The sequence below is a fragment of the Ranitomeya imitator genome, chromosome 5 (genome assembly GCF_032444005.1).
Source record: "Ranitomeya imitator isolate aRanImi1 chromosome 5, aRanImi1.pri, whole genome shotgun sequence".
NCBI lineage: Eukaryota > Metazoa > Chordata > Amphibia > Anura > Dendrobatidae > Ranitomeya > Ranitomeya imitator.
The window spans coordinates 337,911,046-337,925,827 of record NC_091286.1 but is presented as its reverse complement, the minus strand read 5'-3'; the positions used below and the strand labels follow the sequence as shown (position 1 = coordinate 337,925,827).

General features: G+C 41.4%; 1 protein-coding gene across 2 annotated transcripts; it reads right to left on the bottom strand.

Annotated features, from left to right (window-relative positions):
* Positions 1-687: 687 nt before the first annotated feature.
* Positions 688-13,928, bottom strand: CGA (glycoprotein hormones, alpha polypeptide). Of its 2 annotated transcripts, none has more exons than XM_069726398.1 (4): positions 13,858-13,928; positions 9,695-9,801; positions 7,440-7,627; positions 688-1,808 (listed from the first exon to the last, which is right to left on the bottom strand). In XM_069726398.1, the coding sequence occupies exons 2-4, from the start codon at positions 9,792-9,794 to the stop codon at positions 1,731-1,733; spliced, it is 366 nt and encodes a 121-aa protein (XP_069582499.1). In that variant the 5' UTR covers positions 9,795-9,801; positions 13,858-13,928; the 3' UTR covers positions 688-1,730. The 2 variants fall into 2 exon arrangements, with proteins under 2 accessions (XP_069582499.1, XP_069582500.1); XM_069726399.1 differs by having other exon boundaries at positions 9,695-9,797; positions 13,858-13,920.
* Between the last annotated feature and the right edge of the window lie 854 nt (positions 13,929-14,782).

Below are 14,782 nucleotides of genomic sequence, written 5' to 3'. Positions count from 1 at the left end.
ACAGGAAGAGTTAACATGTGGGCTGGACTAGCAGCTGCTGCTTCCAGTCAGTAGCCAGGGTGCGTTCGTTCTGGGCAGACTAAAGGACAGTGACACGGGCATTGCCAGACCCCTGGAGGGAATAGAATCTATTGACCAGGACTTAAAGACCGGAACACAGGCCCCAGGACTTTGTAAGGGCCTTGCCGAAGGGACTTTAAGTGTCCAGATTCCGGAGTATGGACTACTGCTACTACTGGCCACCGTGGCTGTTGTGGGTACGGCCGCGAACATTGCTAGGGAAAGGGCAGGAAGCCAGTTTTGTACTTCAATTCATCTGTTATTAAATTTCGTTCCCTGTTGGACTGCAAGTTGTGTCTGAGGATTGTGTCCGTCCGGTCTATCTCAGTGCAAGGTGCCAGGGTGTCTACTGACTGTGGCTTAGTTGACTTGCCTGGGACTACCACCCCGGACCACCTTGTTACAATGCTACCATGGAATTATATAGATCTGCATAGGAACTGTAGACACAAAACGACATGAGATGTAAAATTGTGTTTTTTTCTATCACTTTACATGCATTTGAACAATTTAGAGGCATTTGAACAAAAAATGGTTGTAAAGGCGAACTGTTGCATTGATGTACCTATACACTAAACTTATTGATTTGTAACTACTGATAACTTTATATGAAAAAAAACAAAGACATATGATGATTATACATGATGTTTAATGATATATATATTTAATAAGACTGCAAAACATGCCTAATCTTGAATGTTCTCAAGGGTAAAATCTGATTTGTCATACGCAAGGCTAGCAGGACACTGTTACCCCGCATTACATACTGTATATACCGCAATTTGAGATGATTACGAGTAGATGATCAGCATTTTGAGGCTTAAACTATATGGAAATGCTTGGATATTTTTAAGGTCATGTTAAGCTAAGGATTTGCACTGCAAAGTCGCTAATTGAGGAATTACAATATTTCTTAAAGCGTTTTCTCCCAATCGCAGTAGTACATCACTTTTCCCTGTTCCGAGGATATTTCTGTCTTACAAGCTGACTCCATTGCCTAAGGCATAATTGTGCCATTGGAAATATTGAACTAGCCATTCTACAAAAATTCTAAAAGAAATAGAATGATAAAAAATAGGCAACGTAGTAATAAATCATATTGAATATGTCCCTTGTGTTCCTGGGATGTAAAATGTGATGCAAAACAGAAATGTACAACATTGGGATGGCTGGTACAGACTCCATCACATAATATATGTATCTATATCAATGTTCTTCAACCAGTGCTTAGTGGAATACTGGCACTTCTGCAACAGGTTGCACACCCTTTTGACATGATATGTAAATGGTAGACAGACATGTGTGTTCATATCCAAATGTTTGCTGAGCATTTTCTTTGATAAGAAAGTCTGAATCGTCTTGCTTTTCTCACAAGTATTACAATTTACAATTGCAGACAGTGACAAGTTATGGAGATGTACTAAAGACACTTCACATGCTTACATTACCACATTCCCAATAAAGGCGAGAAAACTAAATAAAATATCACTTCTATCTTATTTTATGCAGAAAGTCATTTACCAATTTATTTTAATGCACTGACAGTAATTATAGGGAGTAAGAAGAAATGTACTGACGTTCAGACACATTGGGCTAGGAACATTACTGAAGTTATAAAAATACCACAAAAGAGACGATTGAAGTGACTTTTTCATGTAAGATGTTAGCATTTAAGATTTGTGGTATAGGCATGTACTGCAATGACAAGAAGTATGATTTTCAATCCTTACATTGTCCTTTAATGTGACCTGTAAAGTTAAAGAAATAAATGTTAATCAATTGTATGGTGTAAACGGCAAACCCTCTCACTCAGTGTATCATTTGCTGGCCTCTCTTGTCCTTTTCTCCTGCAGTCCTAGGTCCCCTCATTTTATCTCCGTAGATAACCTTGCACCTAAGCGAAGAGTTTGGAAAACAGATCTAGCCAAGGTCAGTACACCTGCGCCAGCCAAATACAGCTGGACTCTTTTCAGAACACAAATTGCATTGGGTGGGCTGTTACACCTTTTTGTGAAAATAATCCTAAGGACAGAGACAGATTGCTGTATTTCTCATGCAAGAATCGCATCGTAAACCTCGTACTGGCTGTTGGCTCTCCTGAACTGAGCTTAACAACTGCATAGTAAGCCATCACGCTGTCTCGCTCAGGTCAAGAGAGGTGGCAGGCCAGTCCATGCAGTGCGATGCGATCATCGCGCTAGTTATACGGCCGTCTGTCTCTGCCCTTAAAGAGAGATTTTCACAAGGACATATTTAAAATGTAATTCTTTAGTCTCCCGGTACTTACCTGCACGCAACCTCTGATCCTCACAAGATCTCCTTCTCTACTCCCCTCTTAACTCCTCTTCCTACAACCGCATACAAGATTTCTCTCGTGCATCCCCCATACTCTGAAACTCTCTACCACAACACATCAGACTCTCGCCTACCGTGAAAACTTTAAAAAATAACCTGAAGACTCACCTTGTCCGACACGCCTACAATCTGCAGTAACCACTGCTCGACCAAACCTCTGCACGACCGGTTCTACCCTCCCATTACTGTATCCTCACCCATCGCGGGCAGGGTCCTCTCTCCTCCTGTACCAGTTGTGACTTGTATTGTTTAAGATTATTGTACTTGTTTTTATGTATACCTCTCCTCACATATAAAGAGCCATGGAATAAATGGTGCTATAATAATAAATAATCTAATATATAATTGCCTAGAATACTACTTCCTGCAATTTGTGCCAACTTCCGTGGCTTTGTCCGGAGCTAATGTCCGGAGCTAATGTCCGGAGCTAATGTCCGGAGATTAATTGCCTAGAATACTACTTCCTGCAATTTGTGCCAACTTCCGTGGCTTTGTCCGGAGCTAATGTCCGGAGCTAATGTCCGGAGCTAATGTGCGGAGATAATGTCCGGAGCTAATGTCCGGAGCTAATGTCCGGAGATAAGTGACGTCAACAGTGTCCAGTGTCTGATTGGTTGCCGCCTGCTGCAAGCGACCAATCAGAAACGTGCCGTACTGTGACACACTCCGCCCGCCATTTTGGTGTGATTTTTGAATTTTTACCTCACAGCAAGTTTCTACTGCGTGGAGGCGGGCCCAGTGACGTTGCTCTTCAAGCTCCTGCCGAATTTCGTCAAAAAAATGATAATACCATTTACCAAAACTATATATATTTAGTTGTGAAGTGGTTCAGTGACATTTTCACACCAATTTTGAACTTTTGTTTGGTGTTTTCTCCATATACTGCCTATTATTTTTGTTTTTTCTTACTGTTATTTATTAATTGTATTATTCTTACATTTGAATAAATAAAGTATATATGGATTCTAGACTCCCGATTCTTTAGAATCGGGCTGCCATCTAGTAATAAATAATATTCCCAAAATCACAAGTTACTCTCTCATCCCCATGCAGACCATTGCTTTATTCAAGGCATGGCTACAAAATCCAGTTCTCGGGGTTACAGAGCACCAATATACTTTATGGGTCAAGTGTTCACACCTCTAGCATTCAGAAAGTTATGTCCTCTTCCATTGATAGGGGACAACTTATAAGCCACACAGAATCTCAGCAATTAGCACTGTATCTTTGAAGTACTGGGATCCTGGATTCAAATCCCATCAAGAACAACATCTGCAATTAGTTTATATGTTCTTTCCTTGTTTGCGTTTCTCCATGTTCTCCAGTTTCCTGCCGCACTTTAAAGATATACTGATAGGGAATTTCGATTGTGAGCCCCAATGGAGACAATGATAAGATATTTGTAAAGAGCCGTGGAATTAATGGCGCCATATAAGTAAAATAATAAATAACAATCCTTTAAAGGGAACCTGTCAGTGGGATTGTGCACAGTAACCCACATACAGTGTCAGGTCGGCGCTGTTATACTGATTAAAATGATACCTTGGTTGATGAAATCCGTCTTGTGGTTGTTCTTTAATCTTTATTTTCAGTTTGTAGTTAATGATATGCACATGCTCCGGGGCGGGGTCTTCATGTGGTGCTCTGGTTAGGTATTCATAATGCAGACTGCTGACAGGTCATTAATCCCTCACTCACTGCTCCCTATTTTGCATAATGAATACCTGTACATACTGAAGAAGGAGACAAAAAACGCTTCTGCAGGCAGGTGCTGGCCGTGGCCCCTGCTCTGCAGCATAACCGCATGGTTAGTGTGGCAATAATACATTTTCTTGATTTTATCCAGCTAGGGAAGAAAAAAACAAATTTGAAAATGGCGCCGCCTGCGCAGTAGCAGCTCTCGGATCACAGCTATAGACACCGAAAGCTGCTACTGCACATTTTCCCTAGCTGGATAACATCAAGAATATGTATTATTGCCACACTAACCATGTGATTATGCTGGCGCCTGCCTGCAGAAGTGTTTTTTGTCTCTTCCTTCAGTATGTACAGGTATTCATTATGCAAAATAGGGAGCAGTCAATGAGGGATCAGTGAGCTGTCACCAGTCCACATTATGAATATCTAATCAGAGCACCACACACACCAGGCCCACCTTAAGGTACCGTTACACTAAACGATTTACCAACGATCATGACCAGCGATACGACCTGGCCGTGATCGTTGGTAAGTCGTTGTGTGGTTGCTGGGGAGCTGTCACACAGACAGCTCTCCAGCGACCAACGATGCCAAAGTCCCTGGGTAACCAGGGTAAACATCAGGTTACTAAGCGCAGGGCCACGCTTAGTAACCCGATGTTTAGCCTGGTTACCATTGTAAATGTAAAAAAAAAAAAAGTACATACTCACATTCCGGTGTCTGTCACGTCCCCCGGCATCAGCTTCCCTGCACTGACTGTGTCAGCGCCGGCCGTAAAGCACAGCACAGCGGTGACGTCACCGCTGTGCTTTACGGCCGACGCTCACAGTCAGTGCGGGAAGGTGACGGCGGGGGACGTGACAGACACCGGAATGTGAGTATGTACTGTTTTTTTTTTTACTTTTACAATGGTAACCAGGGTAAATATCATGTTACTAAGCGCGGCCCTGCGCTTAGTAACCCGATATTTACCCTGGTTACAAGTGAAGGCCAGAACTTTATTTCGTCGCTGGATCACCCGCTGTCATCGCTGGATCGGCGTGTGTGACGCCGATCCAGCGACGAAATAAAGTTCTGGCCTTCTAGCTCCGACCAGCGATGGCACAGCGGGATCCAGATCGCTGCTGCATGTCAAACACAACGAGATCGCTATCCAGGACGCTGCAACGTTACGGATCGCTATCGTTATCGTACTAAAGTTGCTCAGTGTGAAGGTACCTTAAGGGCACGACAATCTCATTATCTACAAACTGAAAATAAAGAATAACCCCTTAACCTCCGCAGGTATTTTCGCTTTTTCCCAGAGCCATAACTTTTTATTTTTCCGTCTATATGGCCATGTGAGGGCTTGTTTTTTGCGGGACGAGTTGTACTTTTGAATGAAACCATTGGTTTACCATGTCATGTACTAGAAAATGGGAAAAAATTTCCAAGTGAGGTGAAATTGCAGCAAAAGTGCAAACCCACAATGTTTTTTTCTTTGGCTTTTTTACTAGGTTCACTAAATGCTAAAAACTGCTACAAATACTAAAACTGCAGCTCCTCTGCACCTTGCCGGCTTTACTGTAGATCCCGTGCAAGCATCTACTGCAAGTGGCAGCTTGATATTTCCCAGAGAGGCGTCTGTTACCGGCCGGAACGGCGACCCAACTTCTTGGGTATCATTTTTCTTTTTTTCCCTTGCTCTGGACTCTGGTTATGATGCCATACCGTGGTGAACATTGAACCACGTTCAAACAAGAGGACCTACACACCATAAGAACTGCTCTCAGTTGGGACCATCATTCGTATGCCGCTATCCTTTTTCAGAGAGGTAATTCGATATTTACTTTTTTGGTTTTATCTGAGTATCAAGGTTTTCTCTTCTTTTTAAATTGCATAGTTTTATTCCCATATTAGGTTGGATTTTTTTTATTTTTAAGTGTTCTCAGTTTCTTAGCGCAAATATAAATTTCTCTTTTACAAATCGTTTTATACTGGACAAATAGGGTGGTATTGTCCCTTTATTTGCTGCAGAGACTCGAGACTGTGTGCTGCGCCCTTAGTTGCTTATTTATAAAATACTAAAACTGACCTGCTATTATGATTCTCCAGGGCATTACGAGTTCATAGACACCAAACATGTCTAGGTTCTTTTCTATCTAAGGGTGGAAAAAATTCCCCCCAAAAAATTGCTCCATTTTCCGATACCCGTAGCGTCTCAGTTTTTTATGATCTCGGGTTGTATGAGGGCTTATTTTTTGCGTGCCGAACTAATGTTTTTAATTATACCATTTTGGTGCAGATACGTTCTTTTGATAGCCTGCTATTGCATTTTAATGCAATGTCATGGCTACCAAAAAAAGTAATTCTAGCGTTTTGACTTTTTCTCTAGCTACATCGTTTAGCGATCAGGTTAATATTTTTTTTATTGATAGATCGGGTGATTCTGAACGTGGAGATACCAAATATCTGTAGGTTTGTTTTTTTATTGTTTTATTTTGAATGGGGTGAAAGGGGGGTGATTTGAACTTTTATATATTTTTTATTTTTTTATATTTTTAAAAACATTTTTTTTACTTTTGGCATGCTTCAATAGCCTCCAAGGGAGACTAGAAGCTGCCACAACCTGATCGGCTCTGCTACATAGAGGCAATGATCAGACCTCTAGTTGTCATGCCAATGAAACGGTGACCCGCGATCACGTGACGGGGGTAACTGGTGGGCGGGTATCAGGCCTGATGGCTGGAAGCGTGAGTTAAATGCCACTGTCAGAGTTTGCGGCATTTAATGGGTTTATAGCGGCAGGCGGATCGCGATTCCACCTGCGGCTATTCCAGGCACATGCCAGCTGTTCAAAGCAGCTGACATGTACCAGGAAAGATGTGGGCTCACAGCCGGAGCCCCCATCAAAGGGAGGGGTTAAAAAACAACCATAAAATGGATTTCGTCAACCAAGGTATCATTTTAATCAGTATAATGGCGCTGACCTGATAGTGTGTGTAGCTTACTGTGCACAATCCTGCTGACAGGTTCCCTTTAAGGACCACCAATCATGCACTGCAGGTCACCAAGTTGCTATGGCTCATTTTACACAGCTACATGTTCTGTTTGAAACTGTAAGATCAAAATAAAGTATGGGCCTTTACTAGTCAAAAGGCAAGATATCGCTGTTATGAACAGTACAGGTCTATAATATGTCCGTGTGAACAGGCGCTTGGGCTACTCTAACGTTGATCACTGCAAATATGCAGCTAACTGGAACAAAATGGACCATTTTCTTTCAAGTTGAGTGACAGCCATGTAATCATTAAAAAACATCCACACACTTTTACTAAAGCCCTTACCCTGTATTGTGTCTTTGCCACACAGCACTTGGCTTCAGAGGTGATGTTCTTTGGCACCAACATGGTCTTCTTTGATCTCATTGGGGTAGGGTAAGCCCTAGAGAAGCAGCATCCACTGCACTGAAATATTTTTCCTTTCCCCTTGTTAGAAAAAAAATCATTTTCCTTCAGTCTGCATTCTGGACAACCTGGCAAAGAGAAAAATGACAGTTGTGTTGAAATCAAAGTCAGCTTTTAATATTCCTATTACAAAACAGTGGGGCCCTTCCTGAATGACAAGCCTGGGATGAAATCTGTCACTAATTTGAGTAGCGTCATGTTGAGTCCTATTCTTTAAAATATCTCACAATTCATGAAAAATATCTTTAATGCGTCACGCTGTCAGAAAACATTTGCTTCTAGCAGTTGCCAGATCTTGGAAAGTAGTTACATTTTGAACTTTTCAAATACTGTACATCTTGACTAATGATAAATGTTACATTTTCTGACTTGCTGCAGGATACACAGAGCAATGTTGGACTCCTTATCTACATGAGAATGGAAACTGAGAGAGTCCTCTGGTTCCTTCCTTCCTATGTTCTCTGTACCACTATACGTGAGTGATCATGTTTTCCACTTTCCTCTATGTGGTATTTACTTCTATTTTCTGGTTATGTATTGTTAATTTTCTCTTCTTCACATTTGCCGAGTTATTGAATTTTTGCAATGCACCTTGAATATTGCCGGCTCTTCTGTGTTCTACATAAATCTTATAAATGTATCTAGCACAATTGATCCTGTTATTTCATTTTACTGTTGTGATTTCCGAACAATTCTCCTATAACCAACACAAATACAAAAGTAATATGGGGACCTCATATGTTTTCCATCCTGGTCCCCATGTCTCCCATCCTGGTTCCCATATGCCCCAGATCCTGGTCCCCATATGTCCCCTTCCTGAGCCACATATTGCCTCCATCCTGGTCCCCATATTGCCTCCCATCCTGTTCCCCATATGTCTCCCATCCTGGTCCCAATAGGTCCTCCATCCTGGTCCCCATACGTCCTCCATCCTGGTCCCCATATGTCCCCCACCATGGTCCCAATATTGACGCCATCCTAGTCCTCATCTGCCCCCCATTCTGGTCCCAATATGTCCCCCATCCTGGTCCAATATGTCCTCCATACTGGTCCCTATATGTCCCCCATCATGGTCCCCATATTGCCTCTATCCTGGTCCTCATTCGTGGTCCACATATATCCTCCATCCTGGTCCCTATATGTCCCCCATCATGGTCCCCATATTGCCTCTATCCTGGTCCTCCTTCGTGGTCCACATATATCCTCCATCCTGGTCACCATATGTCCCCCATCATGGTTCCCATGCTTGCTTATCTATCGTTCCCATATTGCTTCCATCCTGGTCCTCATATCTCCTCCATCCTGGTCCCCATATGTCTTCCATCCTGGTCCCCATGTACCCCATATTGCTGCTCTTCTGTAACAAAATAACAAAAAGATCCTTCTTAGGCTACTTTCACATTTCCATCGGTGCGGGGCCATTGCAAACCGTCGGCTCGACGTACCGACGGACGTTGTGCAAAATAGTGCACAGCGTGGGAAGCGGATGCAGTTTTCAGACACATCCACTGCCCATTATGAGTTCCGGGGAGGAGGGGGCGGAGTTTCAGCCGCGCATGCCCGGTCAAAAATGGCGGACGCGTCGCACAAAAAAAGTTACATTGAACTTTTTTGTGACGACGGTCCGCCAATTACCGACGCATCCAGTTCATGACGTATGGAACGTGTGTCCATACGTCGCGATGCATCGGTAATATGAGTCTATGTGCAAAAACGCATCCTGCGGGAAACTTTGCAGGATGTGTTTTTTGCACAGAACGACACATTTATAAAGACGGAAGTGTGAAAGTAGCCCTACCTGTCTGTGGTCCTGCGGCGTCCTTTTCCTGCTCCATATGCGGCACAAACAGGCCGGCACATGGCAGTAACGTCATACACCGGCAATGTGGGCGCCGGCGTCCCTTAACAAGCTGTACTGTTTATAGATATGCAGAGTGAAATAAACACATTTTTTGCTCTTACTAACTGTATGCCTATTTGTACTAGTTTAGATCTCATTAGCACAACTATAGATGTAGGGATTAGGTAACCAAGCTGACATTTCTATTTTACTGGAAAAATTGGGGGATGGGTAGCTTTGAGAGTACATGGAGATATCATTAACTATAGAAGAAATAGACAGCAGACATAATTACCTGGAGCCAGTAAATTCTCTTCAGGAAAGGAATGAATGACATGCATACATACTGCGAAAAACACCAGGACAACTGCTATGTATTTGCCATAACAATCCATATTCTTCCTTAAAAAAAGGCAAATAGTTTCTTATGATGTGTCAAGTCACCGTACCAATTTGTACTCAGCAAAAAAGGGGCTAAAAGTACAAATGCACCAATCAACAACATGTACTACATGATGGCTATAAATACCAGAAATAATGAATATGTCCTACAAAGAAAAAAATGAATATAGCCAAAAATATGTAAAAAGTATATCAATCCTCCTTATTAGTAATAATATAAGCAAAAGTGTAAAAACAAGGAAAATATCTGGAAGATGAGGACAAAACTAAGGAGAGGAGACAACAGATTTGTGAAGATATTTAAAAATGGCACACGATCATGGATTACGTTCACAAAATGGGATCTCAATTCACATGTATCATAGAGGGAATTGACTTTCAGTCAGAAAAAATGGGAAGGAAGGACATGGAAAGGTGGTGATCAGCAATCTCAGTTTATGGCTTCTTCTCCTCTTGCAATACTTTAATGATTTCACCATTTTATAATCTATCAAAAATTAGACTGCAATATTTATTCATACTGCTATATGAGAGAAATAAGCTGGAACCGAACATTACTAAATCTCAAAGTGTTCTTTACTATAGGTTCAAGGTGATCACCTCCATAGGTCTGTGGCATCAGGATAGTAAGAAGGAACATAAACCAGCTCACCCGTGATTCAGCAGCCAAACCTCGGGAGCACGGACCCGCTGTGTCCAGGCGTGCAAGATCCAAAAAAAGAAAGAAATGTCCAGCTTCACCGAGTCCGTAAAAAAGCAATTTTTTTATTAATAAACTTTAAACATGGAGGATACAGACTTCAGCACAACCATATGGGTAAGAATCTCAACGCGTTTCTGGAGACTAGGCTCCCTTAATCATGATTAATGATTAAGGGAGCCTAGTCTCCAGAAACGCGTTGAGATTCACACCCATATGGTTGTGCTGAAGTCTGTATCCTCCATGTTTAAAGTTTGTTAATAAAGAAATCGCTTTTTTACGGACTCGGTGAAGCTGGACATTTCTTTCTTTTTTTGGCATCAGGATAGCCCTAAAGAAATGTTAATAAAAAATGGGACAAGACATGCTGAAGTTAATTAATGTGACTCAGACTCTTTTTGGTTATATTTCAGAGTCTTCCTAAAATTGCATTTTATCCTTTATCTGTTAGGCTACGTTCACATTGCGTTGCAATCCGTTTAGCGCATACGCTAACGGAATGCGCTAATGCAATGTACAAAAAGGGATTGCGTTTAGCCCGATCTGCGCCAGCGAGAAATGGACCTCGAACGCTGCAAGAAGCATTCGAGGTCCGTCAGAAAATAACGGGACATCGCTAACGCATGCCAAAAATAACATACGTTAGCGATGCGTTCAATACATTGCGGTCAATGGGTGCGCTAACGGATCCGTTACATAGCGTTAATTGCGCCATGTAACGGATTCCGTCAGCGGAGACCCACTAACGCAATGTGAACCTAGCCTAGATAACTTGCTGATCACTCTGGCTTCAACTGCTGGGACCCTCAGAGATTCTGAGAAGGGTTCGGCTATTTCCCAAATACAGAGCTCAGCAGTCTCATAAGGAGAAGCGACTGATTTATTTTTATCTGAAAAGTTCTGGTATTTTAGAGAAAATATAGACAGATGATCTGGCCAGGGACCATAGGCAGAGATGGCACTAGTCCAGTGCCGCCCCTGGACATCTTCTCCCCACGCCACTCCAGGTGATTGACAGGTCTGTGCCACTGTCAGAGACACGGCAATCACCTGGAAAGGCACTAGAATCGTGTATCGCTCCGGCATTTCAGAGAAAAATATCCGTCTGTAATCATTCAGCCAGGCTCCGACTCACGCTGCCAGTGGTTGGGCAGCATGAAAAAGCTGACAGGGAAAAATGTGCCCTTACCCACATTTTATTGTAATGACTTTACACCTCTTCTGTGTTTTGGATTTACTCCTAGTTTGGGCTTGTAATTACTGATGAGAAATCCTACCCCAAATCCTGAAACGTGGAAGCGCTCTTACTTTATAACTATTTGTATATAAGGGTTGTCCTTCATAGTACTAGTATTATATTATTATATTTGTTATATCAAATATATATTTTTTTACCTATGTTCTAAAATAATACGCTGTTCTTTGGCCTCACTATAAACCCTTATAGCAAAAATTGTCCTTAAATCCCCCCCAAAAACCTACATTAGTGGGTAACACTTCTTAGGATTAACACTTCTTAATCTTTATTTTATATGGCGCTAACATATTCCGCAGCGCTCTACAGTTTGCACACATTATTCAACTGATTATCAGTATAGACCCTGATGCAACATTCCTCGGGGCTGATAAACGTTTAACACTACGGCCCTGTATGGTTCGCCCTGTGCTCGTTCTCTGATGCACTTTTACAATGTGTTTATGAGACAAAGTAGTACGTTATATCCTTGAACGCTTGTGGAAAAGCTAACATTATAACGAGCCGTTACGTGATTCATCTATAAACCTTATACTTTGTTATTTGAAATAGAATTGTGCCATTTTATGAATATGACTTCTTAAATAAATGATATATTTCTGAACTCGAAAAACAAATATCATGTGTTTGTTCATAAGGTTAATTACTACTTATGCTATCGACGGGAAGAGAGACCTAACGGCTTAAAAAGTCTACGATCTCTGTCTGAGAAGTTGCCTAATGACTAATGTACTCCAAATAATTTTTTACGTCCTCAGATTTACACTAGAGATCGACATTGGTGACTGTAATATTACAAATTAATACCCTGTAGGGTTTTTTCTTTTGTTTGGTTTTTTATGCCCACCTAAACAGTGGAGAAGAGATTTACTACCACCTAGTGGTCACAAACTAATATACACTCATAGATATAAGTGGAACAGTATCTTGATCTCTTTGATCATTGTAGACAGGTTTTTCAAGACTTTCTTTAAACAGAATGCCAGGCTTTTTACTAGCAAATCTTGAGTGCTTATTAGCTTGTCTTTTTGTGTGTGTGTAAAAACAATATCATGGTCGAAAACAGTAACCCTTCCTCTTCTTGGCGCCACAGCATGTGAACCTTGCCTTTCCTTACACCTTGTAATTGCGTTTTCCTTATTTCTACTAAAAAGATCTTAGTTCATCATTTAGGATATTATGCTTGAGTTTATCTGTGGCCTATTAGAAAATTGGACCCCAGATTAAGGGATCATGTAACTGGAATATAAACCGTAGTGCATGGTAAGTATAGACCAACAAGGTCACCGTGAAATGTCCTTTAGCTTTTGCCAGGTCTGTTACTTATGGAGATATTGTTACCTACAAGCAAAGCATTTCAGGGTATATAAGGCCTCATACAAACGTCTGTCATTGTTCACATACGCAAGAAACTGATCCGATTTTCATCAGTGTTTGGTCAGTGTCAATTTTTACCATCAATGTTTCATCAGTGATTTTCACACGTGAAAAAATAAATGACAAAGCGTCTCCTATCTATTGCAATGTTAATCACGGACTGCTCACTGATGTCATCCATGTGTTGTCCGTGATCTTCATGGACCCATAGGCTGGTATTGTTATTTTTTTTTTATTTGTGCTGCCAGTAAAAACAGACATTTCTCTGCTATTTCTGATTGGACAGCAAAAAAATATGGACCTGTGAACGGCCCCATAGACTATAATGGATACATGCGCTAACCACAGACATGTGAATGAGGCCGTAGGTGGTATAGACACATTTTGTTTTCGTGGCATACCTATTGCCAAATCATGACAATGGCTGGTTCGTACGACTAATGTTGGTGTATTTTCGTGGCATGTCAGTTTGGGTATAAGACACTCGGCCGAAATGTGGGCTCAAAATCGCACTCGTCAAATGCTAAAGTAATATTTTTTAGCGCAATTTTGTAAAAAGCTGTGAATCCTGCACGTGTAAATACAGTCTTAATGCACCTGCCATTTCTTATCCTTTGCATGAGATCTTTCATACATTTATCAAAGTGTGAATACTACAAATTTCTAAAATGAGAGATCTACATACAACATACGCTTCACACAGAATGAAAAAGCAATTTTGTACCTGTATCCAATGGAGCAGCGGTGCGCCAGTTGTCAGAACTTCTCTTAATGTCAGACTTCTCTCGCAGTTACTGACGTCTGTTCTCTCCCTTTTATATCTGTCTGCTCCTATAACACTAGATGCACTAGATAAGCTCGGGATCAACTCCCCGTCTGTTGGCTGCCGAGTAGCTCTTGATGTAATTAAATTTATATCCCTTTAATCATTTTGTGTTTTTAAAATTCATATTAAATTTACCTGCTATCGTGCTACCGGTGTCAGGTTATTATTATCAAGATGTACAGTCCCAGAATACATTTCCGAGTCTTCGGCTTGCATCATGTCCTTCCTGTGATGTGCTACTTGCCGAAGGTTTAGGTTAAACAATTTAGGACTATGTAGAGATTGGTCTGGAAAACAAATTGCTAATTTACGTAAGCTGGTAGCATAAAATTGCTCATTCTGTAGCATGACTCTTGTCTTTAAAGGGTCCGTAATGAAGCGGTTCGGCCCTTGTTGTAACAGATTCTGTAACGCTGTATGAACGATATAAGCAATGGTGGAAAGGTAGAGTAGCGTGCTACTGTAAAACCAGTAATGTAAAACATTGTATTTTAAGTGCTCAAATAGAATAGGCCAACTAAATTCTTACTCTCACTTGTCAATGTACCAGACTCATTAAGGGTGTCATAAGTTACCCATGCTTTATGGTTGAAGGCAAATGAGTGATCGAAATGTATAATGTGTACGCAACACTTTTTAAAACAAGGGGAAACCCTTTAAATACTCTGCTTTTGGGCCAATCTGCTAATCATCTGGGTCCTGCTCTGCAGATATAGCAAGCCAGGTAGTTGAGAGCACTGGTCCTGATGAGTGTCAGGTAACATGGAATAAGGCTTCCACCAACAAGCTTTGCACTACATACAGTGGGGAAAATTAGTATCTG

What these genes read in the sequence shown, in the direction of transcription:
- CGA (XM_069726398.1), bottom strand. Translation starts at nt 9,794, where the DNA reads ATGGATTGTTATGGCAAATACATAGCAGTTGTCCTGGTGTTTTTCGCA. An exon ending in AGAGAATTTACTGGCTCCAG is followed by an intron (nt 7,628 to 9,694) that starts GTAATTATGTCT and finishes TCTCTTTGCCAG; the next exon opens with GTTGTCCAGAATGCAGACTG. An exon ending in TGGCAAAGACACAATACAGG is followed by an intron (nt 1,809 to 7,439) that starts GTAAGGGCTTTA and finishes TTAACTTTACAG; the next exon opens with GTCACATTAAAGGACAATGT.